This window comes from Gekko japonicus, unplaced genomic scaffold, assembly GCF_001447785.1.
Source record: "Gekko japonicus isolate JY-2015 unplaced genomic scaffold, Gekko_japonicus_V1.1 scaffold5394, whole genome shotgun sequence".
NCBI lineage: Eukaryota > Metazoa > Chordata > Lepidosauria > Squamata > Gekkonidae > Gekko > Gekko japonicus.
The window spans coordinates 5577-31869 of record NW_015161579.1 but is presented as its reverse complement, the minus strand read 5'-3'; the positions used below and the strand labels follow the sequence as shown (position 1 = coordinate 31869).

The window sequence follows — 26293 nt, the reverse complement described above, 5'->3', positions numbered from 1 at the left end:
CTATAAATCAAGAGGTTTAATGACTGGAAGAAGCTGAGTTGTGGACATTGGGTTCTTTGGAGACCCTCTATAGCGAAGCTTTTTTCCTGGCAAAGTTTTTCTAAAAACACCTTTATCAGGTGTAGCAACTGAAACATTCATATTTGTGTTCATTTTTACAACTGCTTTTGGCGCTTCATGATTTGTGAGGTCCTCAAGGACAGATTTGGATTGGTTACTAGGAATCAATTTCTCTTTGAAGGCTTTATCAAGCTTTTCAGCTTGCTCTATTGGATGTATCACTTGTGGGTAAGATCTGGAAGATAAAGCAAGCTGATCACATGTCCATGTTTGCTTATTCATTGTTTCAGAGGATAGTGAAATTGTAGATGTACTGGAGGTAATTTCTGTGCAGGAAGATAGTGCAGTTTCAAAACTCACCGACTTAACAAGGGGATAGCCATCACCGGATTTCATTACTTTGCAAGTAACTGCCTGTTTTTTAGAGTCTAAGAGTGAGTTCATTCTCCTTACAGACTGACGGACGGGAGTACGTTGAAACTTCAGAGGTGGTTTGGTTTTGGTTGCAGAGCAGGGTTCATTCAACGACAGTTTGTTGAACCAATGTATATGGTCAGCAACCTTTCCTGAAGGTGAAGGTTTAGATTTTTCAGAAGTTTGCATATGTAGGTACTGCTTGCTGTTCCTATCTTCATGTTCTGGCAACTGAGAGAGAGGCACCTCTCCTTTTTTTCCAAGGAGTTCCTCAGTCTTTTTCTCTGAATTGTAGGATTTCAATGAGTTATCTTCAACAGTACCTTCTGGGGTGAATTGCCAATTTGATTCTAGAATATCTTTTTCCAGGGTGTGTATTTTATTCAAATGGTCACCTGCAGAGACCAGCTCAGTTTGTTGTTCCTCTTGTATTGACACATCACTTTTGCTTAACTCATGGACCGGATGATCAGGCAATTTAGTATTTTTGAAGAAGGGTCCCTCCGTGGACTTTATGTCACTCATACTTGACCGAGATTCATCAGTGGCACTACATTCATTAGAAGAGCTAGCAAACTGACTCTCCTTTTCCACCTTTGCTGTTTCTTGAACTTTTAAGTGCTGTCTATCCCCACTTTCTGAAACACATCCATTTTCTTGTGTTAAATTTAATTTTGAAGGTTCTGTTTCACATAAGTTATGAAGGTTACTTCCAGATTCAGAAAAGGCTTTCTTAATTTTTAATAAAGTGTCTGTAGTCATATTATTTTCTTCCTCGCAGAAGGATGTTTGTTGCATATTATTGTCCTGTTCCATACTTGCTTCAGTGGGCCTGGGTACAGCAGTAATGGCCAAACATTTTTTAGCAATAAGAACACGCTCTGAAGAACAGCTTTCTTCAAGACATGCCTTTAAAGTAGCACCAATGTTATGAGTTTCCTGAGGGTTGGTGGTACTGGGGCCAGTCCAGGACATTCGGTAGCTTTTTTCATCATGGTGATTTGGAATTAACAAGTTTTCCTCTGACTTGCTGATGCTTTTGGAACCTAAAGAAATGCAATATTACTTTAACAATTACAGCCAGTTATAATCTTACACAGAATAATCAAAATGGTTATACCACAATACCACAATACCACACTAGGGCAGTGCAATTAGGCAGTCTCTAGGTTAAATGTATTTTTTTATTAATTGGATTGCAGAAATGCAGAGTGAAAGTGCCTCCAGGAGATGACTCACCCACAAAAGAACAGGCAACTATAGCAGCAGCTCTGCTCTGTTTTGGCCCCATTAAAATGCAAAAGTCCCTAACACGTTATGAGCATTTATGACTGCAGAGGAATAGTGAGATGTGATTTTAAAAATATAAGGGCAATGGCAGACTGCCTCATTCAGCTTGCTCAATAGGACCTCTTGTGTTTGTCAGGCTTGGGACAACAACATGCTGCTGCACTAGTCCACAGGGAAATGCAGTAGGAGAGAGCTGCTTACTCTGCACTCAGCCAGCATGGGTATTTGCATAGACTGGGGTCACCTCAGCTTCTTGCCTGTCATTTAGTTCTGTGGCTCAAGAGCAGAAAAAGAGCCATGAGCTGCTACCTAAACAGTGGACCACAATAACTGCCCATCTTAAGACCAGATGGCAAAGTGACCCATTGTTGTTGTTCTGTTGCACAGTCGAGTCTGACTCTTTGCGACCCCATGGACCACATCACGACAGGCCCTCCTGTCTAAGCGACCCATAAGAGCAGCCAAACAGTGCAGAGCAGTGAGACTTCCTCCTAAATTAATAGCAAGACAAAATATTCAGCCTTCATGATTAAGTCTTTTCCTAGGAATCCAGATCAAATGTCGTGCATTAGTACTAGAAACATATAACATATTTTAAACTTCTAAACAGGCCTTGCATTCGCATTTTTATGAAAAACCTGACACAAAGAAAAGTCAGACATCTCAACCCAAATTGGTATGATAGGTAATGTTTATATAGTGGCTCTGCCAATTTGCATGTTTTCTCCCTTCAAGGGCCTCAGTATCTTTTTGCCTACTCTAAGGCATTTTATTTTCCTTGAGATTTTAGATTCTTTTCTACCCTGAATGAAACACAGTAAGCAGCATGATATTTTTAACAACAAGACACGCTTACCTTTCTTTGTTATACAATCACCAGTACATGGACTTAATAATGAAACTGCCTTTAGAAAATCTGTTCCACTTTCCGTGTCTTGTTGATTTGCAAGTCTACGGCCAATATTTTCAGATCTGTTAACTGGATGCTCCATTGCAGTATTCTTTTTAGATTTAAAAAAAAAACAAGTTAATTGCATGTTGATTCTTCAAATGTTTTTACAATTTAAAGGAGCATAAGAGAATGAAGAGATGCTACCGCACTATAAAGTAGGCTTGTGTTGATAACTTTCGATCCTCTTTCCAAGTGGATGCTTGGAAGCATATAGCAATTCTGTCAGCACCAGGCCCTCGAGACATAGGTCTGTTGGGTTAATGGGCTATGCTTAGGAAGCAGAAACAGTAGATGGAGCAAAGGACAGAGACTAAAGTAGTGATGCGAGGCTGTAGGAAGGGAAGGAGGAATGAAGACATCTATTGAGAATTGAAAAGCAATGAAGATTATGCAGCAGTGACAAAGACCTTCATGCAGTTATTACACTATTTCAGCATGCAGCTTTTAGGCTCTGGAACTTCACCACAGATACTAGGTTGGATACAGAACAAAATTTCCACTTGTACTAGAGCTGCTGTGCAAGTTGAAATGAGGAAAAAGTCCTGCACCATTAAGTATAATAAATTATTGTATCCCCACTTGCGTTTCTGCTCGCACAAGATTTTGTGCGACCAGTTTCTAGGCACTGTAATATACAGGGAAGAAAACGCTAGGTGTTGCACAAGAACTTATGGAAGCAGGACTGCACTAAGACCATTTATGCTCCTGCTTGTGTGTCGCTGGATCCAAGCACTGAATCAAAATTGCCGTAGGCCAGCTTTGAAGGCCCTTAAAGGTCACAATTCTTCAGAAGACATTGCCTCGAAAATGATTTTACAACCCAAGGATTACAAATTACATACGATCTCCAAAAGTTAAGAGAGCCAGACCTATCTGTCCTCTCTTTACTCCTAACCAAGCCACTAAATAGGGTTTACAGAGCAACTGTATTTACACACACACACAGTATATAATTTTATCAGCAACTTTTTGTTAAAATTAACAAATGAGTTTAAAATATATGATAATTCCCACCACAGAATAGGCCTCTATTATGGATTGAAATAAATTAATAGAAGTGTACTTAGTACCTCTCTGCTGTTCTTTCCCAAACCGAACTTTAATCGCAACGACCTGCGCACAATTTCTTTCCGGCTAATCTTAGGAGAAAAGCAACCCGTTTTTCCAGACTCAACCCTGAAAGCAAGGAAGTAGTAACATGACTGTACATTGCATATTTCTTAATATTGAAGTCAAATAGTTTAAATACAAAGAAAAATTCCTTCAGGATAAACAGGATGTTTATGATGCTTTAAAAAATAAATAGTGAGACCTGATATGGAAGACTGTATCAAGTTCTTAAAACAAAAGTGATTAAAAAAAAAAATTAACCTGACAACCTAGAGAGACAAGGAGTAATCTGGGGGGAAACCCCCCCCCCAAAAAAAAGTCAGCTCCAGCTTTCAACCTAGAGAGAAAAGGAGAAATCTGGGGGGAAACCCCCCCCCCAAAAAAAAGTCAGCTCCAGCTTTCAGAGACCTAAAGCTGAAGAACTTGGGGGCAGTGTTTTGGCAAAATTACCTGTGAACTTTTTTGCTGGCAATCCTTTTGCTTCTTCGACTTCCTATACTAGGCAAGTGTTTGTCACTAGTGGCTGAGGTAGACAGTGAACTCTGAGATGCCTCAAGAGAAATGCAAGGACTTGCTTCAAACTGAGCTGAAGAACATAAAATTGCAGAATATATATTGGCAGTTACTGCAAAGTAATTTCCCTTTTAAAAACCAGCAGCTGAACTTCCATTGGCAGAAAAGCCTCCAATATATTTTTTAATATTTTATTATTTCAAACTATATATTTCCAGCAGACAAAAAGATGCTCTTTGACTTAGTACATGCACCCACCCTCATATACTCTCTATGTATGATTAAAAATACAGACAATAAGTATGTTTGGTTAGTTTATTTTTCTAACCACATAATAAGCACAATTTAAAGTGCTGGTTCTTACCTTTAGAACCCACAGTAGCTTGGGGGCAGGGTACTTTGAAGGACCACCTCCTCTAATACTGTCCAACCCACCAAACACCATCCTCACATGCCCTGCTCTGTGCCCCCACCTTCAAGGGTAAAGTGGGTGGTGACCAGTGTTCCCTCGAAGCTGAGTTGGTGTGAGCTAGCTCAGTTTTTTAGCCTCTGGCTCACACATTTTTGTCTTAGCTCAGGAAGGATGGCTCCAGAGCAAACTAATTTAGGCAGTAGCCAAATCGCTCGCTCATAACTTTAATGCCAGTCGCTCACAAAGTAGAATTTTTGCTCACAAGACTCCACAGCTGAGAGGGAGCATTGGTGGTGACCCAAAACAGGGTTTTTTTCAGCAGTGGCACCTCACCTATGTAATGCCCTTCCCTTTGAGGTTTTTTAACCAGCCTTTTAATTAAGAGGTTGATCTTTTAAAATCGTTTTTAGTCTGCTTCTAGCTTGAGAACTGATTTATGAGACTTATTTTAAGCTACTCAATGTTTTGAGCTAGTTTTTTAAATTGTTTGTTATTGTTAACTACTTTTACTGATATATTATGTTGTATTTGATAAGCTTCAGAGCATATACCTCAGAGAGGCAGTACAGAATTGTTTAAAAATAACACAATTTGCCACACATTTTTATAGTTCCATAGGCTTAGGGAAGCAGCAGTACCCAACAAGAATAATTAACACACCTCAGGTTTATCTAAAGTACGACCTTTTGCTCAAATCAACTGCTGGGTTTTTTTAAACAAGAGCTAGTTTCATCTTACTGATGAGCTACACTTTACTTTGCTGCCTTTTCTGCAGAAATGAGACTAAATTCACCCTGAAGCGCTCTGTGATGCCCCATGAAGTCCAGAAGTCCAAGTATACATATGAAAGTAAACAATGATTCCACAGTGTAATGGTTAAAGAGACTAAGCTATGAACCAGCATGTTGGCTTACCATTAAATCCCTAGGTGGTCTCATGAAAGCTAACCTCTTTCAGCAATCTATTACCAATTGCAATATGGGAAAATTAATTGGTAGTGGAAAGCTCAATGAAAATGTCAACCCAGTGAGCAGCTGCTATGAAAAAGGCAAATACCATGCTGGCTATAATTAGAACAGCAACAGAGAAGAAAACTGCTGCTATCATACTGCCCTTATACAAATCTATGGTGAGACCACACTTGCAATATTGTATACAGCTCTGGTCACCACACTTGAAAAAGGATATTGTAGAGCTTGAAAATGTGCAGAAAAGAACAACCAAAATTATCAGCCCTATGAGGACTGGTTAAAAACACTTAGGGTTGTTTAGCCTAGAAAAAAGACAAGTAAGGGGAGACATGATAGAAGTTTTAAACAAATCATGCATTGTGTGGAGAGTGTAAAAAGGGGGGGGATTATCTCCCATAATACTAGAACCCGGGGTCATCAACTGGAGCTCAAGAGCAGGAGATTCAGGACAAACAAAAAGAAGTATTTCTTCACACAGTGCACAGTTAATTTGTGGAACTAGCTGCCACAGGATGTGATCAGGACCACTAACTTGAAAGGCTTTAAAAGGGGAGTAGACAAATTCATGGAGGACTGGACTATCAATGGCTACTAATCATGATGGATATCTACTCAAGTACCAGAAGTAGTATGCCTGTTTAAATATGTTGCTGAGGAGCATTGGTAGGTTGAGGTTGTTGCAGTCTTCTTTAGAGGTAGCTGGTTGGCAACTGTGTGAACAGCATGGTGGACTAGGTGGGCCTTTGTTTTGATCCAGCATGGCTCTTATGTTCTTAACAGTGAACTTACAGAGCCATCGGCAGAATCAAAGGATAAAGCTTTTCCTGAGCTGCACTTTCTGACGGAAGAAAGTAGTTGCTGTGCTGAGAGAATGCTCTGTCCCATTAAAAAAACTGTAACGCCTTACAGATAAAAACCAGTTCTTCTGGGAGAAGGCAAGGTGGAACTCTTCTCTCTGACATGCTATTTTTCTAGATGCAGAAGAGTTTTTAAATGGGGAGGGGGGTTAGTAAGTCCTAGTCCAACTACCCCTAAATAGTATGGTACAATTCAGGAAAAACTTTGCCATGATTCTCATGATTGTCCCAGCTCATGAGAAGTACATCTTGAAAGTGTTATACAAAATGCTAAGTTGTATCATTATTGAAGGAGCCAAAGTTGGTCAACTTCACAGGCGGTTTGATGGCAGTAACTCTACATTTTTGTTAGGCCAACAAAATAAAATGTTAATGAGCAGAAATCTGAATTAATTAAACCAGGAAAAATTATTTGTGTAAGTATCACTCTACCTGATGCAGGTGTTGAGCTAATGCTAAAAAGGCTACTTGGTAGCAATTCAAGAGCCAAGTTATGCCTGAGAGATCGCCTTTTCTTGCTAGAGAAACCTTGACAGGAATCAGCGGGGCATTTACGCTTTACACTTGGAGTAACAATCATTGGGGTCACTGATGAAAATACTGTAAAGAAAGTAACAGCTGTCAAAGCCTTAAAATGGTAAACAATGTCAAAGCCATGACAGTCACACAGTTGAAACAGTCTTATATTTGCAGCAGTAGTTAAAGCAGGTCTGGCACTCCTTATTTTCATATATGAAAACTGGGCATGTGAGAGAGGTTAAGTAGCAAAGATTTGTATAGTTGCCTGCAGTTAGTGATATGAGTATCCATGAGAAAGATTAAGAAAACAAACCAACTTTGTCACAGTTAGAGACACAAAACTGGAAATTTTGGATCAACTGAGAAACTGCTCTGAGAAATCCATCTTCTCAAAAGGAAGTGAAACAACTAGCTAGTCATTCAGGCTTTATTCTGAATATCTGTCAAAAGTAGATAACTGAGGGCTCACAACCTGTGACAGTGGACAGGGGAGAAATAGAAAAAAAGAGTCAAATCTGAATTCCTTGACAAACCCCCCCCAAACCCACCCCTTTGAGAAGTGCTGCATTTGAACCACAGACTTTCAATTTAACTTTGGTTAGTACAAATTGGTTACAGGGGCTTGGAACCTTTTGCTGGAGACATACAACTCTTTCTGTATCTCAGCATATAGACAGGGAGTCCAGCGTATTTCTGCAACTACCTTAGAAAGTTTTACAGGGGGATGAATCCTATCGATCCATTTTGCAGAGCATTCTGAGTCTGCAGAAAGAATTGCTATCTAACCCATGGTGTCTGTCTCCATCAACAATATTTTGGTATACATTATACTCCATTACCAAATTACTTGTCTAAACACATTGTTTTCCCTGCTGTCACATTATCAACATTGGTTTTCTGCTGCATGGGAGGAAAACTGCTCTACAGACTGTTAATCCCAAAAGTTATAACTAGATTTAGTATTAGCAGTCAATATCTGAACATTTCTGTGTTCGCTAGATCTCCTTCTTCAGTGCCTTTTTTAAACAGAAAAACTTAACCTCTGCCTATAGATGACTAAATATGTATTTTTGGAAACCAAAGGAAAGAGTTTTGCAAGCTTATTTGGGGAAAGAGCAATGTTTCCAAATAAGTATATACTCAAGCACATAAAGCTACAGTAGTTGCACCAACACTTTAGTATGCAGCAAACAAATGCAGCCCACATTCCATTTACAGAACTCTTCAGTTAACTACTACAAATGCAACAGAAAATGTAAGGATAAATCTAAGCAAGTCAATATTACGGACTTGCTTGTAGAGAAATCTGCCAGTCACTCATTAAGGGCTTCATGCAAATGCACTATACCTACCACTGCCGTCTCTTTGAGGTGTGGTACAGGGTGTTCTATTAGGTTTAAGTTTATTCAGAGCCCCACTAACAATATCTGAAATTGAAGACACACCACGTAATCAAGTTTTCACACAGCAAACTGACACCATGATTTCTTTCTCAGTAGAGCATTACTTTCAATGGGTTAAACCCAAAGGTTGGCTTATAGACTTGTGTCACTGGAACAGAACATTACTGCTTCTTCCCTCCTTCTGCAGTCCACTGAGCTACCTGTCAAGAAGACCCTCAGGAACAGCACAAGAGATAAAATCATCCCCATCTTCTGCTGATGGAAACTGACCTTGGATCCAATCCTGTATCTCCAAGTCAATTAAAGTATTGCTGATCAGAACAACCCTTAGAAAATGTTGGTATGAAGTTCCAAGTTTTGCTTTTGATTCCCACAAGACATGCAAGGATTATACAACCACATCTGTGTCAATCCAAGGTTTTATTTCTGCTTCAGCATATAATAAGGGACATGACAGTATGTAGCACTTCACTAAAACTTAACCATTTCAAATATTCAGTTGAGACCTATGGATCTTGACAAAGGCTGTGGTAATGCTGTGCTTCAAGAAACCTTTTGTTGATTCCTGTAGAAGTGGAAAACTCAGTACAGTTTTATTCCTTCTACCATCCCTACCTTGTCTGGCAAGGTTGGAGAGCAGATGCGCTTGGATATAAGCCAAGAATTTTCAAGCATGAGAGGGGAGTGTGGGCAACCTTTGCAGATCCTCCCCTCTCATGGCAGTTTAAAAAGCCCAAAGTGCTGTTCCTGGGGAATCCCTAGGAATAACTTGGGGGGGGGGGCATTTCCCTGACTTTCCCTGACCAACATTTGTCAATTTCCCTGACCACCATTCAAATATAACCACAAGTTAAAAAATGAAAAGGCCAATGCTCCCTCTAAGCTGTGGAGTCCTGTGAGCAAAAATTCTACTTTGTGAGCTGCTGGCAATCAGGTTTGTAAGCAGGTAATTTGGCTACTGCAGAAATTAGTTTCCCCCGGAGCCATCCTTCCTGGGCTAAGACAAGAATGTGTGATCCGGAGGCTAAAAAACTGTGAGCTAGCTCACACTAACTCAGCTTAGAGGGACACTGGTTGTATTGCATTAATGCAAGGTAAGGTTCCACTCTACAACTACACAAGTCTCAACTGCAAAAATATTTGTCAAAGAGATTTAATTTGTCAAAGAAATTTAATCTTTCAACATTAACTGCAGCAACATCTGTTCTGCAATTGCACCAAAAATCACACCCAAGATACAAATTTCAATTCAAGTAAACTCTGAATGCTAACAAATGACATAACATTTTTGTGACACAAATGAGAGGGGAGTGTGGGCAACCTTTGCAGATCCTCCCCTCTCATGGCAGTTTAAAAAGGCCAAAGTGCTGTTCCTGGGGAATCCCTAGGAATAACTTGGGGGGGGCATTTCCCTGACTTTCCCTGACCAACATTTGTCAATTTCCCTGACCACCATTCAAATATAGCTGCGTAAATTAGTTTGCTCCGGAGCCCTCCTTCCTGGGCTAAGACAAGAATGTGTGAGCCGGAGGCTAAAAAACTGTGAGCTAGCTAACTCAGCTTAGAGGGGACACTGGTCGTATTGCATTAATGCAAGGTAAGGTTCCACTCTACAACTACACAAGTCTCAACTGCAAAAATATTTATCAAAGAGATTTAATATCAGCTTCTTTCAACATTAACTGCAACAACATCTGTTTTGCAATTGCACCAAAAATTACACCAAGATACAAATTTCAATTCAAGTAAACTCTGAATGCTAACAAATGACATAACATTTTTGTTATTGTTTTAAAGGTACACTAAAAACTGGTTGGGAAAGGGCATCATTGAGTTCTACTTGTATTCTGCTACTTCTCTATTCCAGTTGCCACAAGAACAGATCATGCTCTTGCTGCAGCAGGTCAAAAATCGACTGCTTGAATATATTTTAATCACAATTACCCTGACTTTCCCTGACTTCAGACCAATTTCCCTGACTTTCCAGAAAGTGGCAACCCTGACCTAGAATGATTAACAATTTACTGTATTTTAAGAGAATTTAATTGTTTAATCAGTGTTAGTTACTAGGGATGGGCATGAACTACGTGATGAGCCAAAATTTGGGCCAAATTCTGGCCAGATCAAGGCTCGAGAGGCAACGTTCAGCACGCACGTGCTCTCAGAAGAAATCTCCAAGCTTGGGGCTGTTTAGAAAATGAAACCCACCCAGAAACCCTGGTGTGAAAATGCTAGACAACAGTGGGGGCGGTGTTTTCCAGCCTCAGAAACACAAATAGGGACTTGTCCAAAGCTTGACAGGCAGAGTTCCCATTTGTCGCAATGGACTCAGAGCTATATAAGTGTAGGCCAAATGCATGTTTCCTTTTTTGGCATTGTGGTTTTGGACAGAGAGGATGTACTCGCGAAAGAGCTTTGTTGCTGGGCGTGGTGGAGGGATTGCTTAGCTAGCTGACTTAGTCAGGGGCCAGGGGGCTTTGCTTTGCCCTGGGTTCCTCTGTGTTGTGATCGGGTTTTTGCTTGCTTGTTTGCTTGTTGCAAAGGGTGGAAAAATCAGGACTGAAATCCTATTTCACATAACATGTTTGTTTAGCAGGATTTCCCTGCTGTCTCCTTCCCTGGTGGATTCCCTTCCTTTTTCTTTTCATTTTATTTCACCCCCACCACACACAGAGACACTTTTGGATTGCATTAGGACAAGGGATTGCTCTTTGGGGGGTTTTTTAGGTTGCTTTTGGGAGGGGGGTTTCAACCTAGTTCTCTGCCATTTTAACCTGCCCCCCAAACACTGGGCTGCTTTTTGTTTTGGGGTGATATGTGTTTGTCTTTACTGCCCATTCACTTGACTTTTCTGCCCTTTGCTCTCCATTTGAACCCCCCCTGCTTCTCTGGGGGGGTGATCTGTGTTTGTCAGCCTGCCTCCCTGCACCCTTGGGGGGACCTGTTCCAGTCTCAGGAAGTAACTTGGGGTGATTTTAGTGCCCGTCTCTCCACATCTAGTTTGAAACCTACCCCCAACTGACCTGCTTCTCCTCTGGGGGGACCATCAATCTGTGCCTGTCTGCCTGCTGTCCTGCCTGCATGTCTCCCTCTCTGGCAAATGACCCACTTGATCAACTGTACTGGGCTGGAGTTCAAATGGGTGCTTGCTTGGTCAGGTATTTGGCACTATGAGAGGGGGTAGAATGGACCAGTGGATACTTACCGTGAGGGATCCTTCTCCTCTGAGATAAGGAGGACATCTTGATGGGTATTTCCCACCCTATCTGTAGGGAGGCAGGAACCAATAATCTTCAACTTCCTGTCCTCTTGGTGGGGAACGCTCATCTCCTCAGTTCTGGAACTCACAGAAGCAGTAATAACAACAATAACATTGAACCATATAGCAACAAGGCCATAACTGGTTAACTACTGAGGGACAAAAAAGAATAGAAGACAGGAAGGAAGCAAACAAGTATGAAAGAACATCAGGTAATGAGCAGCAGGATAAGACTGACAATGACTCGGGAGGGCGAAGATGTTCTCCTTATCTCAGAGGAGAAGGACCCCTCACAGTAAGTATCCACTGGTCCATTCTCCCTCTGAGAGGAGGACATCTTGATGGGACCTCCCATAGCAGTGTCCTCATCTGTTGGGTGGGTCATGGTCATAGTTAGAAAAGACGTGCTGTAGAACTCTGTGTCCGAAGGCTGCGTCTGCCGAGTCATACAGGTTCATCTTGTAGTGCTTAACAAATGTGGAAGGAGACGACCATGTGGCAGCTTTGCAGATTTCCTCTACCGATGATCGGTTGGACAAGGCAGCGTTCGTGGCTGCACTCCGAATGGAATGGGCAGTGATGCCCAGAGCAGGAACTAGCTGCTGGGCCTTGTACACTTCCGTGATGCACGCCTTCAATGTGGAACTGATTGAAGCCTTGGACATCTTGCACCCTTTATTTGGTGGGGAGACAGAGATGAAGAGGGATTCCGATTTTCAGAAATTGCTAGTACGCAAGAGGAATATCTTTATGGCCCGTCTCACGTCCAGTGAGTGCCAAGACCTCTCTTTGGGATGTTGCAGGTTAGGGCAGAAGGAAGGTAGTGAAATCTTTTGAGACGTGTGGAAACGAGAATTCACCTTAGGACGGAAGGTGGGATCAGTGAATAGCACCACTTTGTCCTTGTGGAATACGCAGAATTTTGGATTAGCAGAAAGTGCTTCCAGCTCCGATACTCTTCTGGCCGATGTCACCGCCACCAGGAAGAGGGTCTTCATTCTGAGCCACTTCAGAGAGATCTCTTTGATGGGTTCGAACGGTGGTGCCGTCAAGGCATTGAGAACCACATTCAGCCTCCATGATGGAAACCTGTGAGATGTAGGGGGATCTTGAAGTGATGCACGCTTTAGGAATCGACGCACATGAGGATGAGCCGAAACTGTGAACCCTCAAAAGGTGGGTAGGACTGTTGCCAATGCGTCTGTTTGACACCGAAGGGTAGATGCCTTCAGCCCAGAGTCATGTCCATCCTGTAGGAAGTCAAGGATGGATCTCAAACATGGCTTTAGTGGGTCTACATGTTTCCTTCTGGACCATCAAACAAACGCCTTCCAAGTAACACTGTCAATTTGTCAAGTGGAAGGTCTCCTGGAAGCCCACATGGTATCCGTTACTTTTTTGGAGAAACCTAGTTTGTGGAGTTTTTCCCGCTCAATAGCCAAGCGGTCAATCAGAGCCATCCCAGGTCTGGATGCCAGATGGGACCTTGACTCAGCAGATCCGATGATACCAGTAGTGTAAGAGGAGGACGAAGAGCGAGGTTCTTCAGTTTGGAGAACCATGGTCTCCTGGGCCAATATGGGGCCACCAGAATTATCTCCGCTTTCTCTTCCCTGATCTTTCTGAGAAGTCTTGGTAACATCGGCATAGGTGGGTAGGCGTACATGTGTCCGGAGGGCCAAGTACAGGTTAGGGCATCCGTCGCCTCCGCCCTGTGGTGATGATATTTGGTGAAGAACCTTGGTGTCTTGTAATTGGTTGGGGAGGCAAAAAGGTCCACTACTGGGCAACCGAAGTGATTCACTATCAGATCAAACAATTCTGTCTTCAGGGACCATTCCCCTTCCTGCAGTTGCCGCCTGCTGAGCGAATCCGCACAAGTATTGAGGGAGCCCTTTATGTGTTTCGCTCTGATGGAAGTCATGTTGCGTTCTGCCCACGTTAGGATCTTGCAGGCCTCCCTGTGAAGGGGTGAAGACTTGTAGTCCCTTGTTTATGTATCCTTTTGCAGCAACATTGTCTGTCCTGATGTGGACGTGACGGCCGAAAATCTGGGAGCTGAATTGAAGAAGGGCCAGTCGAATAAGTTGATGGGAAGCCTGGTTTCTTCTCTGCACCATATTCCCTGAGCCGGAGAGTTCAGGTATACTGCACCCCAGCCTTGGAGGTTGGCGTCTGTGACTATCTGTTCGCATTCTTTCACATAGTACACACGCCCCTGTAGCAGGTTTCTTGCCTTGGACCACCAGGTCAGGCTCAGTTTGACTTGGTGTGCAACTGTGACAATAGGATCTTCCTTTGCCATAATCCTGAACTGGTATGGCCGAAGAAACTGTTGTAGAGGTCTCACGTGCATACGTGCCCATTGGACCGAATCGAGGCAGGCAATGAACAGTCCCATCAGTTTGGCGTCATAAGTGACGATCGTCTGGCTCTGATGATCTGCCGAGACAGAGTGCAGATCTTTTCTGCCTTGGGCTTTGGAAGAAACATCTGGTTCTGAGCCGTATTCAGAATTACTCCCAAATGCTCTATGGACTGAGATGGTAAAAGGTTTACAAGGAAACCGTGGGCACGGAGACACTGAATGGTGGTTTCGGTGTCCCTCCTGGATGTGGCTGCCAAGCCGGGCACGGAGACACTGAATGGTGGTTTCGGTATCCCTCCTGGATGTGGCTGCCAAGCCAGATCTTATCAACAGATTGTCGAGATATGGATGCATGTGGATGCCCTGCTCTCAAAGTAACACAACGAGGTGTATAAGGATCTTGGAGAACACTCGAGGGGCAGTAGACAGGCTGAATGGGAGTGCTCTGAACTGCCAATGTTGATCCTGGACACAGAAACGGAGGAACTGTTTGTGACCCTGACATATGGGAACATGCAGATACGCCTCCGTCAGGTCGATGGAGGTTAGAAACTCTCCGGGGTGAAGAGCCTCTGTGATGGATTTTAGGGTCTCCATCCAGAAGTGGCAAAGTTTTACAAATCTTTTTAAAAACCTCAGGTCCAAGATCGCTCTCCAGCTGCTGTTCCTTTTGGGGACCGTGAAAAATACTGAGTAGACGCCTCACCGCCACCTCTCTAGGGCAGGGACTGGTTTTATGGCCTGAACTGAGAGAAGGTGCTGAATGGCGTCTAGAGTGCAATGAAGCTTGAGTCAGTTCTCCGCTACTGGTGAGGGAACAAATTGGCTTGGGGGTCTAGACCTCCTGAGACCAATGATCTGCGTTGGATTGGATCCAGGTTTGATGAAACAGTCGTCCCCCCCACCGGTGCTGACCAGCAGTCACGCCTTGGAGGGCTTGTTGTCTCTTCCGGCCTTATCGTCTCTGTTGAAGAAGGATCTGTCCTGTCTGTTGTGGAAGGCATTCCTTCAAAAATTTCGTCTATTTGCTCTCCAAGACTGTCGTCTGAAGTCTCTGTTAAGTCTTGGGAGGGTGGGGGGTGTCTTTGGGAACGAAAGGAAGAGTTGCCAGAAGAGTCTGCCTAGGGATCTAGGCATTGCCTTTTTCTTGTCCCTGGTTTCTATGAGTATTTTGTCCAGGGATTCCCCGAACAAGCGATCCCCTTGGAAGGGGTAAGCTGTGACTATGTTCTTGGTGTGAAGGTCTGCCTGCCAAGCTCGCAGCCAGAGCATTCTCCTCGCCGCCACTGTGGATACTAGAGCTCTAGAGGAAAAAATCATAGAATCCAAAGTAGCATCTGCAGAAAAACATGATGCTTTAAGCAGTCTGTTAGTGCCTTCTGCCAAATGCTTGATAGATTCAGGAATGAGTTGAACCATTTTCCTGGACCAGGCAATTGCCACCCTTGCCACCGTAGTGACTGTGGCTGATGCTCTAATGGCCATGGTAGTGGCCTCATGTGCCTTTCTCTGTGCAAACTCTGCCTTCTTTTCTAGGCTGTCCTTAACAGAGCGTCCCTGTCTTCAGAAAGCAGGCCAACAGTCTGAATTGTTGTTACAGGAGCATCCACTAGGGGGACCTGTAGAAACTTATTGGCAAAAGATGGTAAGGCATATAACTTTTTAATATTAGGAGGACAATGCCTATTAGCCATAGGTTTAGCCCATTCATTTTTTAGTTGCTTTTCCAGAAATTCAGGAAAAGGAAAAACTTTTTCTATCCCAGGTGTTCTGGGGAAATAATCCTTGCACCTCCTAGATCTGGAGTCGTCAGAAGGATTGGAGCTGCTAAGGGCCTCTGCAGGAACTTTAGGTTGCAATTCTAAGGCAGTAAAGGTCTTTTGAAGAAGATATGGATAATCTTTTGGTTGAAAAAACCTCATAGAAGGTGTGGGGACTTCTAGTTCTTCCTCCATCTCTTCATCCGATAAGAATTCCCCCTCCTCCCTATCCTCAATTACACTGTCCTCATCTTGTAATGGATCCCAATGAGAATTATTTCCCTTATGGGTGCAATGCTCCTTCCTGGCAGCCTTGGTTGGCCAGGATCTATGTTGCTCAGGTATGGGTCTATCTTCTAATTCCTCACACCCGCAACCTCTATGGGAATGGCCAGGAGATTGGGAACCACCCTCAAGCAGGCGTGGATGACAGATACCGACTACTTCATCTCTAATAGTCTGTCTTAAGAACTGCATAAGTTCAGCAGATATGGAACTTCCCCGTTGATTGGCTTGTAAGTCTGTCGCTCCTGCAGTCCCAGACGTCATGATCTGGGCGTTAGGGAACTCCTGCCCGTCGTCGGCACTCATGCCCTGGCTTATGGAAACGGACGTAGCCGCCCCGCAGCCTTCCCCCCCCCTCTCTCCAAGAGCCTCCAAAAATCCAAGATGACTCCTGCGGTTCCCGGCACAGACGGAGAATGAGGCCGTTTCTTCGCGCACTTTTCCTTTGGCATGGCTTTGGCCTTTAAGGAGGCAGATTTCATCGCACCCGTTTTCTTTGGCACGGTAGCCGCGCCCTCCGCAACAAAAGAGGCTTCTCTCTCTCCTTCAGAGAGGAAATCATCGGAGCCCACATGGTCAGCCATTCTCGTTCTCTCTCCAGCCGGAGGGACGAGGTTGGGGGGGGGGAATGAACAGATATAGCTGGGGGGTGAGTTAAAGGACCCAGGAGAGGGGAAAATGAATAGAAGATGCAGAGGAAATACCGTAGTTGAGAAGAAAAAAGAGCTATTAAGCAGAAACAGAAGTGAAAGTGGGCATAAGCCTAACTTTGTGCTGCTCTCCCTACTGAGGCAGGAACAGAACTAAGGAGATGGGCATTCCCCACCAAGAGGACAGGAAGTTGAAGATTATTGGTTCCTGCCTCCCTACAGATAGGGTGGGAAACACCCATTAGAGAGAGAAGGGGTCGTGGTCGCGGGAGGATGCCATCCCTTTTCCCTGTGCCAAGTGGTCATGGACAAGTGCAGCCTCCCCCTCCCACAGTGGAGGAAGCCACTGGCACATCTCTGGGGGTCTCAGCACACATTTCCCCTGCTCCATCCATGTCCACGGGGCTCTCAACTGCTGCTTGAGAGTTTTCGGCGTTGCCGCCTAAGCTGCAGCATGAAACTATGTTTGGAAGTGAGGATAGTGATGGCAAACACTTGGAGGGTGGTGGTGGTGGTGGATGCATCCTCCTCTTCCACCTCCCAAGATTCCCAACTCCCTGCTTCTCCTGCTTGTATTGGTACACCCTCCCACCTGCTCCAACCATGGGCGTGGAGACATAGTTCCACTCCTCTGCATGGAAATACTTCCGCAGCCTGGGGAGTGAAGAAGAAGAGTCGGATTTATATCCCGCCCTTCACTTAGAGTCTCAGAGCAGCTTACAATCAACCTGTGAGGTAGGTGGGGCTGAGAGAGCTCTGAGAGAACAGCTCTGAGAGAACTGTAACTGACTCAAGGTAACCCAGCTGGCTTCATGTGGAGGAGTGGGGAATCAAACCTGGTTCTCCAAATTAGCATCTGGTGCTGTTAACCACTACACCAAACTGCCCCATGTGTGGAGTGCCAGTTGTGCTGGGCCTGTTTCTGGAAGGGCCAGTGGGACCCTAACTATATTATCAAAATTTTCAATCCAAATCAATACTATTTTTTGTATTCACATTGGTTAGATATGGACATAGCACTCTAAAATAAATCCATACAGATAACATATTACACTTGATAAAGAGAGGATAATAGTTGCATTTCTCATGACCTATAGCTAACTACTTATATTGCATTAGAAGCCTGATAAAAGACCAAAAATCTGAGGACATCAACCTTACCAAGGTACATTCAATCACCAAGTTCAGGATTAGTTTGAAAATGTCCTGTTTTCAAAAGGCAGAATGATCATTGGTCGAGGTTTGCTTACAGAGAAACAAAACTATTTGGATGATTTGTCTTGGCCAACTACCTCTAATTCTGGGGATGACACCAAGCTATTATCCCCCAGACAACCCTATAACCATAAGACAACAATCCTATGCCCCAATGAGCACGGTCATAGTGGGGCTTACTTTCAAGTAAACATTCATAAGACTGCATTGTTAATATGTGACTGTAAGTTTAGTTCACCAACCCATTTCAAAGAGACAAAACACATACAAGAAACGTATTAGAACCAAACAATCTTATTACTAATGAGCCACTGTGCAGTTCTATCATACAACAGCAAAATGATTAAACAAAAAAGTTTAAATTTGAACAAGTAATTTTAGATGGGCACTCTGCCTACCTCCTATGCTCCGTCTTCTCCTTCTCTTGTGTTCTCCAGGAGTTTCGCCTTCACTTTCCTCATAATCTTGCAATGAAGGAGTTGAGGCCGAATCATCAATGCCAAGCATAGCAGGTATCTTTTCCAGGATAAACTTTGGTATGTGTCCTGAATTAGGGAACAGTTAATATGTGTGTTATAGAAAAAATAACATGAATACATAAAGCTTCAGATTGCATTGACAAATGTCACATTACCTATTTCTTCTGCATGGTCAATAAGAGTCTGGACGACTGCTGCCTGCGATCGAAGTTTTCTGTCTGTGTGAGCTGACATTTTGTCAGCATCACTTGATTGCAAGAGATTTGGAGCAAAAATTAACGCCAAGTTACTGCTGTCCATTTTGTTTTCAGAAGATCTAAAATTACAAATAAGTAACTTCAGAAGTTTCACACTTGTAATCTGCAATCTCAGTTGAAAGTGTTATATAAATAATGGTGCATTTTCTATCGACTTGAGGCCTGATCAGCAACATTACACTTTCCCCTCTCATTTTACAGGTTAACTAAGAACACAATAACAGACTGTTCTTTTTGCATCTAGCTTTTAAAGAAATACGGTTTTCTCCAGGTCACCAACAACTTCAACAAGGAGTAAAATGAAAAATTAAAATAAGATCCCTGCAAAGAAACAGACACCCAGGCCAAAATTCCTGAAGAGAACAAGGGATTATAATTGGTGCAGCTGGAGCATCACCATGCTCACCTTCCCAACAGCCAAAGACTTCAGGCAAGCAAATAAAAACCTATGCCTGCCTTCTCGTGTGAAAAGACAGAGCTTCACATGCAAAAGTCATAATATGACCACAATTTATTTGTTTGAAAAAAGGGAGATAACATAAATTTTATAACAAAATGTTATAATGGTATCAAATGTTTCTGCTGAACATTTGTCTGATGAAATTTCTTCTAAGAATTTCAAAATAGCTCTATTAGTATTGTTTAAGAATGAGCTGAAGCAGTTTGATAAATTAAGAAGTTGTAACAACTATTATATTTTATTTTCCTTTTCTACAGGTGAGTTGAGAGAAGCAGGGAAATATCTTGATTTAAGCTTTAACTATAGTTCTTGAAACATTTTCAAATATATTTCTTTACACTGTTCATAAATTTGCCTCATTGTGCATTCCTATGCTTACAAACCTTGAGATAAAGGATTTTAGTATACATTTCAAACAATTTAAAAACTGCAATCGCTCATTTGACACATACCTTTTTTCTAGTGGCCTCTGTTAAAGCATTAAATTTTACACTAACTTTGAAAAGGCATAAAAATGTTGTCAGAAGCTAACCTCAGTGTGTCTGCTGAAATGCTGCACTCACCCCGTGCAAAGGGTGAACTGTGGAAGAGGTTTGGGCATGAGAAAGACTCACCTGGCCCAAGATACTCAGGAATGAAAATAAATGGAAGAGAGGACAGCATGTTTATTTTTCCCTCTAATTTTTGTTGTGTAAAAGTGGAAGAGGGAGGTGACTTCACTTAACTCTCACTCCTCCCTTGTAGCCTTTGGACACATAGGTTTCCATCCTCTAACTCCTGGCATCATCTTTCCTGAAGTCACAAAGGACTGCAGGGGGAAAAGGAATGCAGGTGAAATCATTATATCATGTTTGCAGTCAGTTGGATACCGTATCCTCTGCTTACCTCAGGGACACTTTTTTGAGAAAACTGAAAAAATATTTCAGAGTATCAACTGTTCTGTCATTCATAAGGCAAGAAAGCAGCAGAGTGGCAGAGTTCTTCTCCTCGTTGCCTAGCTGCTGGGCCTTGATGAGAGCTTCCTGGAGATCACTTGGGAGAATGGGCTCAGGCAATTCCCTAAAGAACTGTTTGAGAAGTCCTGCAACATCACAGGGCTGGGCCGTGGACAGGCAGTTTTCACCTTGATCAAGTTTATTCTGGGGGAAAAAGGTACAGCCACTGTAAACCAAAGCCGTATAAATGAAACACAAAATTTTAGAAAAATGATATGCTTTGAGACAAAGCTTTGTAAAATTCTGAAGGAAGATCACATCTGTTAAGATATTTGAAGGAACATCTCAATAGGCTATATTAACTGTGAAGGCTTTTAATCACACAATAAAAAAATTATCTGGAAAGAAGGAAAAAAGCAGTACCTTCAATGCTTTTAAACGAACAAACGATCCAGATTTTCTGAAGAGTCCTTCTGTATGAATGTGTTCTTCTAAGTATTTACAAGCTTCAACTAAAAAGCTGAACAAAGTGTTTGGCATTCAGAATTCAATTATTGCATAAAACTGTTATATTCAAACTGATAATTCACACTATTATATTTTCTAGTGAGCAGTCGCTACCCAATGCATTCTGAAAAACCAAGGCTACGTTTGAAAAATCCCACTATGTCCACAACGTCTTCCCCAATCAACACTTCCACTGTGTTACACAATTTCAGCAGCAGTTTTATTTTACATTGCACTACAAGGCATGAGCACCATATCCCAAATCCTGATCAGTAGGCTTGCAATCTCCTTTTTCCTATTAAGATGCTCAAGATGAACAAGAACCTCAGGAACCTTAATTTGACAATCATTTTACAGGGAGAGGGAGCGGCATTGGCATTCTCCTCAGATAATCAGCATATTTCTGCTGACTATAAAGTTATGTTTTTCTGCAGGAACAAACCGTATGATTTAAAATTAAAGATAACATCACTGCAAAGATTCTACACACAACTTTAAGTTAAAATATTACAGGTATTACTTACCAAGGTATATTTCCATATTCAGGGACAACCTGTTGAGGTAATTCGAGAAGAGGTATTCCAAAGACTTTGCTCTGAGAAATAACACAACATTTAAATAGTTCACTGAAAAAACAATGTTTTCAATCAATAGTATAACAAGGAAACAGTACGAAAGCTACCTATTAATCAATAACGAACACTTTTAATTTATGTTAAAGATTCTAAAAATGTGGACCAGTCATAAAATCCTAATGGCAATTTACAAATCCCTAACTTGCTGTTGGACGCTACCACTCTGCCAGGAAAAGACTCCTCATTTGTTGAAAGGAGTGGTAGGATTTAGAAATGTAAAAGTTTCAGTGGAAACTCTGAACCCATGTTGGGGAGCTCCCCCTACAAAAAAAGCAAAAATTTTGGAGAAAATTGAAATACAGGCAATAGTTACTCACCTATCAAACCAAAATTCCCTGAGAATGAACCTTTTCTCCATCGTGGCACCAAGACTTTGGAGCTCCCTCCCCAGGGGATTCATCTGGCTTTATCGTTATCCTTCACCAGCAGGTTAAATCTTTTTTTTTTTCATCTGGCATACCACGAATTGCAGTTGTTGGCCCTCCTCCTAGTGTTGTGTATGTATTTCAATTGAATTTATAATTTTAACTATTATTAATTGTTTAAAGGTTTTAATGTTTCTCTTGTTTGCCACCTTGTGGGTGGAAGAAGGCATAAAATGTTTTAAACTTATAAACTACTTTCACTGATTTACCAACATAAAATGCAGCATATATACATAGCGTATAAAAATGGTGTTATTTGGCATATTTATATAATTTAAATAAAAAATGTTGCATACATCTACAGTATGAGAATGGGTTTTTGAGCACTCCTCCCAATTTTTCCTTTGTAAAAACTGAGAAAGTCCTCAGATTTTTATAAGACAAGGTTTTCTCACTCGTGAATATTTCAAAAGAGGTTTTTAAGGTTGCCCTTATTTCCCAACTTTTCTATTGGAAAAACTGAAGAAGTTTACATATTTTTTTATGCTATACCATTTTGAGTGTGAAAAATCTCACCTTAAGAAGCATTCCACTCATTCTAAAAGAAAAATAGCTGATAGGAGTCCCCCCAGTGCTTTCCAGATTTTTTTCAATTTTTTTTAACAGAATAATTGAAAAAAATGTTCTAGGAAGCTCTCCAAATCCAATCCAAAGTCTGTATGAAGTTGTACTGCTAGTGGATCTGAACTACAACCAAAATATAATATGAAATTCAGAAAGTGTTGAGGCTACAATAAGAAGCCATAAATTATCATATCTATTACGTGAACGTCTGTTATGTTTATCCCTAAGATTCTCAATTATTTGCATATAATTCTTTTTTACATTTTGGATGGAAAACTTCTGAATATTAACCTCCCAAGGATCTTTTGTCTTTAGACACTAACTGGCTTACTGTGATGCAAGTTTCACAAGAAACAGCTTGTGTCATCATAAAAAATGTGTTTATCTAACATCTGCAGGCTAGTCTTATCTAATCAGAGTAACCTAGTTACATGACCCTTGCTCAATCACTCAAGAATAAGTAACTGCATGCTCCATTATCTTTAGAACACAAATTGCACCTTTGTCCTAAAATTGTAGACAATGGCACTAGTACTGTAGCTCTATTTTGTCTGAAACTAAAGTTTTGGATTCTTAGGGTATCACTACACACTTATGAAAAATGTGAAAAACCACAAAAGATTCTTAATTGTAAGGATGTGTCTGTCGCTTGCAACCAAGATCAACTTAATGCATGCCATATTAATTCATGCCCCGAATACTACGTACGGGTGTAAACGTTGGGCAATCAAGAAAGTTGATTTATTTGAAATATGTTGGAGGAGAGTTTTATGGATACCATGAACTGCCAAAAAGAAAAATAAGTGAGTTCAAGATCAAGTCAAGCCTGAACTTTTCCTAGAAACTAAAATGACTAAACTGAGGCTATTGTACTTTGGTCACATTATGAGAAGACAAGAGTCACTGGAAAAGACAATAACGCTGTCCTCAACCAAAAGCACAGTGGAACATCTCTGCCTTGCACGCCCTGCAAAATTGCATAAGGTCCCGCAGGGCACGGATGTTATTTGGCGGAGAGTTCCATCTGGAACTCTGGTTGAGGACAGCTGGATGTCTTTCGGGATAGGGAACACCAGTAGATTGTTCTCAGAAGAGCATAAAGCTCTTCAGGGGACATACCAGATGAGGCAGTCACAAAGATATGTGGGTCCCAGACTGTTCAAGGCTTTAAAGGTCAATACCAAATCCTTGAACCTGACCCAGTACTCCACCGGGAGCCAATGCAACTGGCATAGCACAGGTTGAATATATGTGTGGTCCATGGTGTTCCCATCAGGACCCATACTGCTGCATTCTGGACCAGCTGGAGTTTCTGGATCAGTCTGAAAGGCAGGCCAGTGTAGACTGAGTTACAGTAATCTAGTCTGGAGGTGACCATTGCATGGATAACTGTGGCTAGGTCAGGGTGAGTCAAGAAAGGGGCCAGTTGCCTTGCTTGGTGCAGCTGGTAGAACGCCAGCTTGGCAATGTTTGTGATCTGGACCTCCATTGATAAGAAGGTGTCCAGGACCACGGCCAAACTCCTGATGGCTTGTGCTGGTATTAGACATGCACCATCAAGAGTGGAAAGTTGAGACCCCAAATACATCAGGGAGAGGATTGTCCCCTGAACAACTCCACATGTTAAGGGTAACCTAGTTGACACTCTCCCCCCAGCACTACCCTCTGTCCCCGACCTCAAAGGAATGAGGCAAGCCACTGTAAGATTACCCCACGAACTCCTATGTCAGCGAGGCAGTAGGTCAACAGATCATGGTTGACCATGCTGAACACTGCTGTAAGGTCTAACAAAAACAGCAGCGCCAACCCGCCTCAGTCCAGGCGCCTATGGAGATTATCTGTGAGGGCAACTAATGCCATCTCCACCCCATGGCCAGGGCGGAAACTGGATTAGAATGGGTCAAGTGTCAATGTGTCATCCAGGAAACGCTGGAGCTGCTTGGCTACCACTCTCTCAATTACCTTGCCCAGAAACGATAAATTCAAAACTGGGCAGTAATTGGCAGGATCTAAAGAATCCAGAGATGGCTCTTTCAAGAGCAGTATTACCACAGCCCCTTTCAAACCCTTTCCATTCTAATTGTTCTTGTACAACTGTAGTTGCTAGAGGCTACAACTGTAGTTGCTAGAGGCACAAAGATTAGACAACCTTCAACAGTTAGACAGTGAACGTTTCTCCTCGCGGGTGATGAGAGACATGTTTCATAACTTCGTTTGGTGATCACTGTCTAATTTGCACCTGTCCTAAAATTGTTCAAATCTTGTAAATGTGCTTTGAAACCCATACTACATATTTATCCACTGCTTTTGGAAACCATTTTAAAACTAAGATTTTAGCTTCTGGGTCAGCATAACCATATGATACTCCTCATGCTTAATCTGTTGTAGGAAATATGGTACAAAGGCATTAATGTAAAGATTAAGTCTCAGGAAAGTCAATTCAACACATGGGTTGAATCCAAACTAAGTTTTCCACTAATGGAAGGCACTTTTGTCAGCAGAACAAAGCTTTCCTGCCTCTCCCCTTCTTACTGCAGTTCACTGATCTTCCTGAAATGCTGTTCCTGTAGGACAGGGTAGCCACAAACACAGCAGAGTCCTCTGAAAAAGGTGGAGCTGGCACAAATTACAGCTCTCACTCCATTGATATAAAATTTAGTCTGGATCTAACTCATTACATTCATATGTGTGTGCTACTATTAAGCTTCTGTGCTAAGAACTGTGTTTTGAGCTTCACATTTCCCACTGCTGACCTCTGCTGAGTACCACTCAACCATGTTTGTTTTACTGAATGAAACACACACAAAAGGCAAACATTTGTACAGTTTACACCCTAAACTTTAGAGCTGAAAGGAAACTACACCTTAACATGGGGCTGTGCTACCATGTGTAACCTGTAGACAAACCAGGGTGACAGATGCACCAAAGAAATTAGACAAACCAGGGTGACAGATGCACCAAAGAAATTAATACAATCTAAACATCTGCTTTTTATTTTTTCCAGTAGATAGGAAGGAACAGGCATCATCTTCTGCCAGGAACATAAGGGGAGGTGATGAGCATGACCGCTTAACATAATGAGGGAAATCAGTTGCTTCTTTCTGTTTGTACAAAAGGTCTTTTCATGCTCATCTGAAGTGCATTTTCATCTTCTCTGGCCAGAGATACAAGGCTCACATCTACTGCTGCACCTGGGGCATAACTGTCCTTTTTCAAACTCATGCAAGGCAAGGTTATCCTCAACTGAGTCTTACACACTGAGGCTCAAACCAGATCTTGTTTTTCGGACACACACACACCCCAGACACCAGTCAATCTTCGTCTGTGACCTTCATTTTGTTTGCATCCTGTGCACTCTTACTTGGGCAAAAGCCCTCACCGGCTTCTCAGTACAGGGGATTAGGTGCACTCCCAGAATACCCGACACACACCCAGCGTTGATAGTTTTCTGATCAATACCCTTGGCCCAGTTCTTTCCATTCACGTGTCTGATACATGGTATCGCTCCCTTCCTCCAAGGAGCTCAGAACAGCTACCCTCTTCTAGTTTATGCTCACAACCACCCTGCACCAAAGGTCGCCTTGCGAGCTTCATAGCCGAGTAAGAATTTGAACCAGGGTCTGCTTGGTCCTAGCCAAAACACTCTGGCCACTACACGGCATTGGCTCCTGACACCCCAAAAGGAAGAGGACACAAAGGTCGGCGGGAACTTCTTGATATGCGGCTGCCCAGCTCTCACTCGCCACCTTCTCTGGCCGCGGCCGATTCTCCCCACAAGCCCATCTTAGAGCCCAACCTACTTTGACTGAACTACATGGCGTGGGAGCGTGTCGCAGCTTATCGCCGACTCACCTCTTCGGCCGCGGAAGCTGCCGATGTCGGCGGCTTTCTCTTCGCCGCCCGACTCTTCAGCTTGATCCCGTAGGCGGCTCGGAGTTGTTGCTGCACCGCCAGCAGGGCCAGGCCTCTCCCACGGTCCCCCGCAGTCGCCAT

At 42.6% G+C, this 26293-nt stretch overlaps 1 protein-coding gene across 1 annotated transcript; it reads right to left on the bottom strand.

The window, feature by feature from the left end:
• Positions 1–26293, bottom strand: ARHGAP11A (Rho GTPase activating protein 11A). The gene is made up of 12 exons (XM_015429325.1): positions 26153–26293; positions 21201–21271; positions 20593–20689; positions 20120–20373; positions 18673–18833; positions 18437–18583; positions 8451–8525; positions 7012–7179; positions 4277–4412; positions 3787–3892; positions 2621–2765; positions 1–1520 (listed from the first exon to the last, which is right to left on the bottom strand). Exons 1-12 carry the CDS (start codon positions 26291–26293, stop codon positions 1–3), a joined length of 3021 nt encoding a protein of 1006 aa, XP_015284811.1.

Coding starts and splice junctions, on each gene's coding strand:
- ARHGAP11A (XM_015429325.1), bottom strand. CDS start 26,293: ATGGCGACTGCGGGGGACCGTGGGAGAGGCCTGGCCCTGCTGGCGGTG. Junction 2,766..3,786: donor TGGGAAAGAACAGCAGAGAG/GTACTAAGTACA, acceptor AAATCTAAAAAG/AATACTGCAATGGAGCATCC. Junction 1,521..2,620: donor TGATTGTATAACAAAGAAAG/GTAAGCGTGTCT, acceptor GCATTTCTTTAG/GTTCCAAAAGCATCAGCAAG.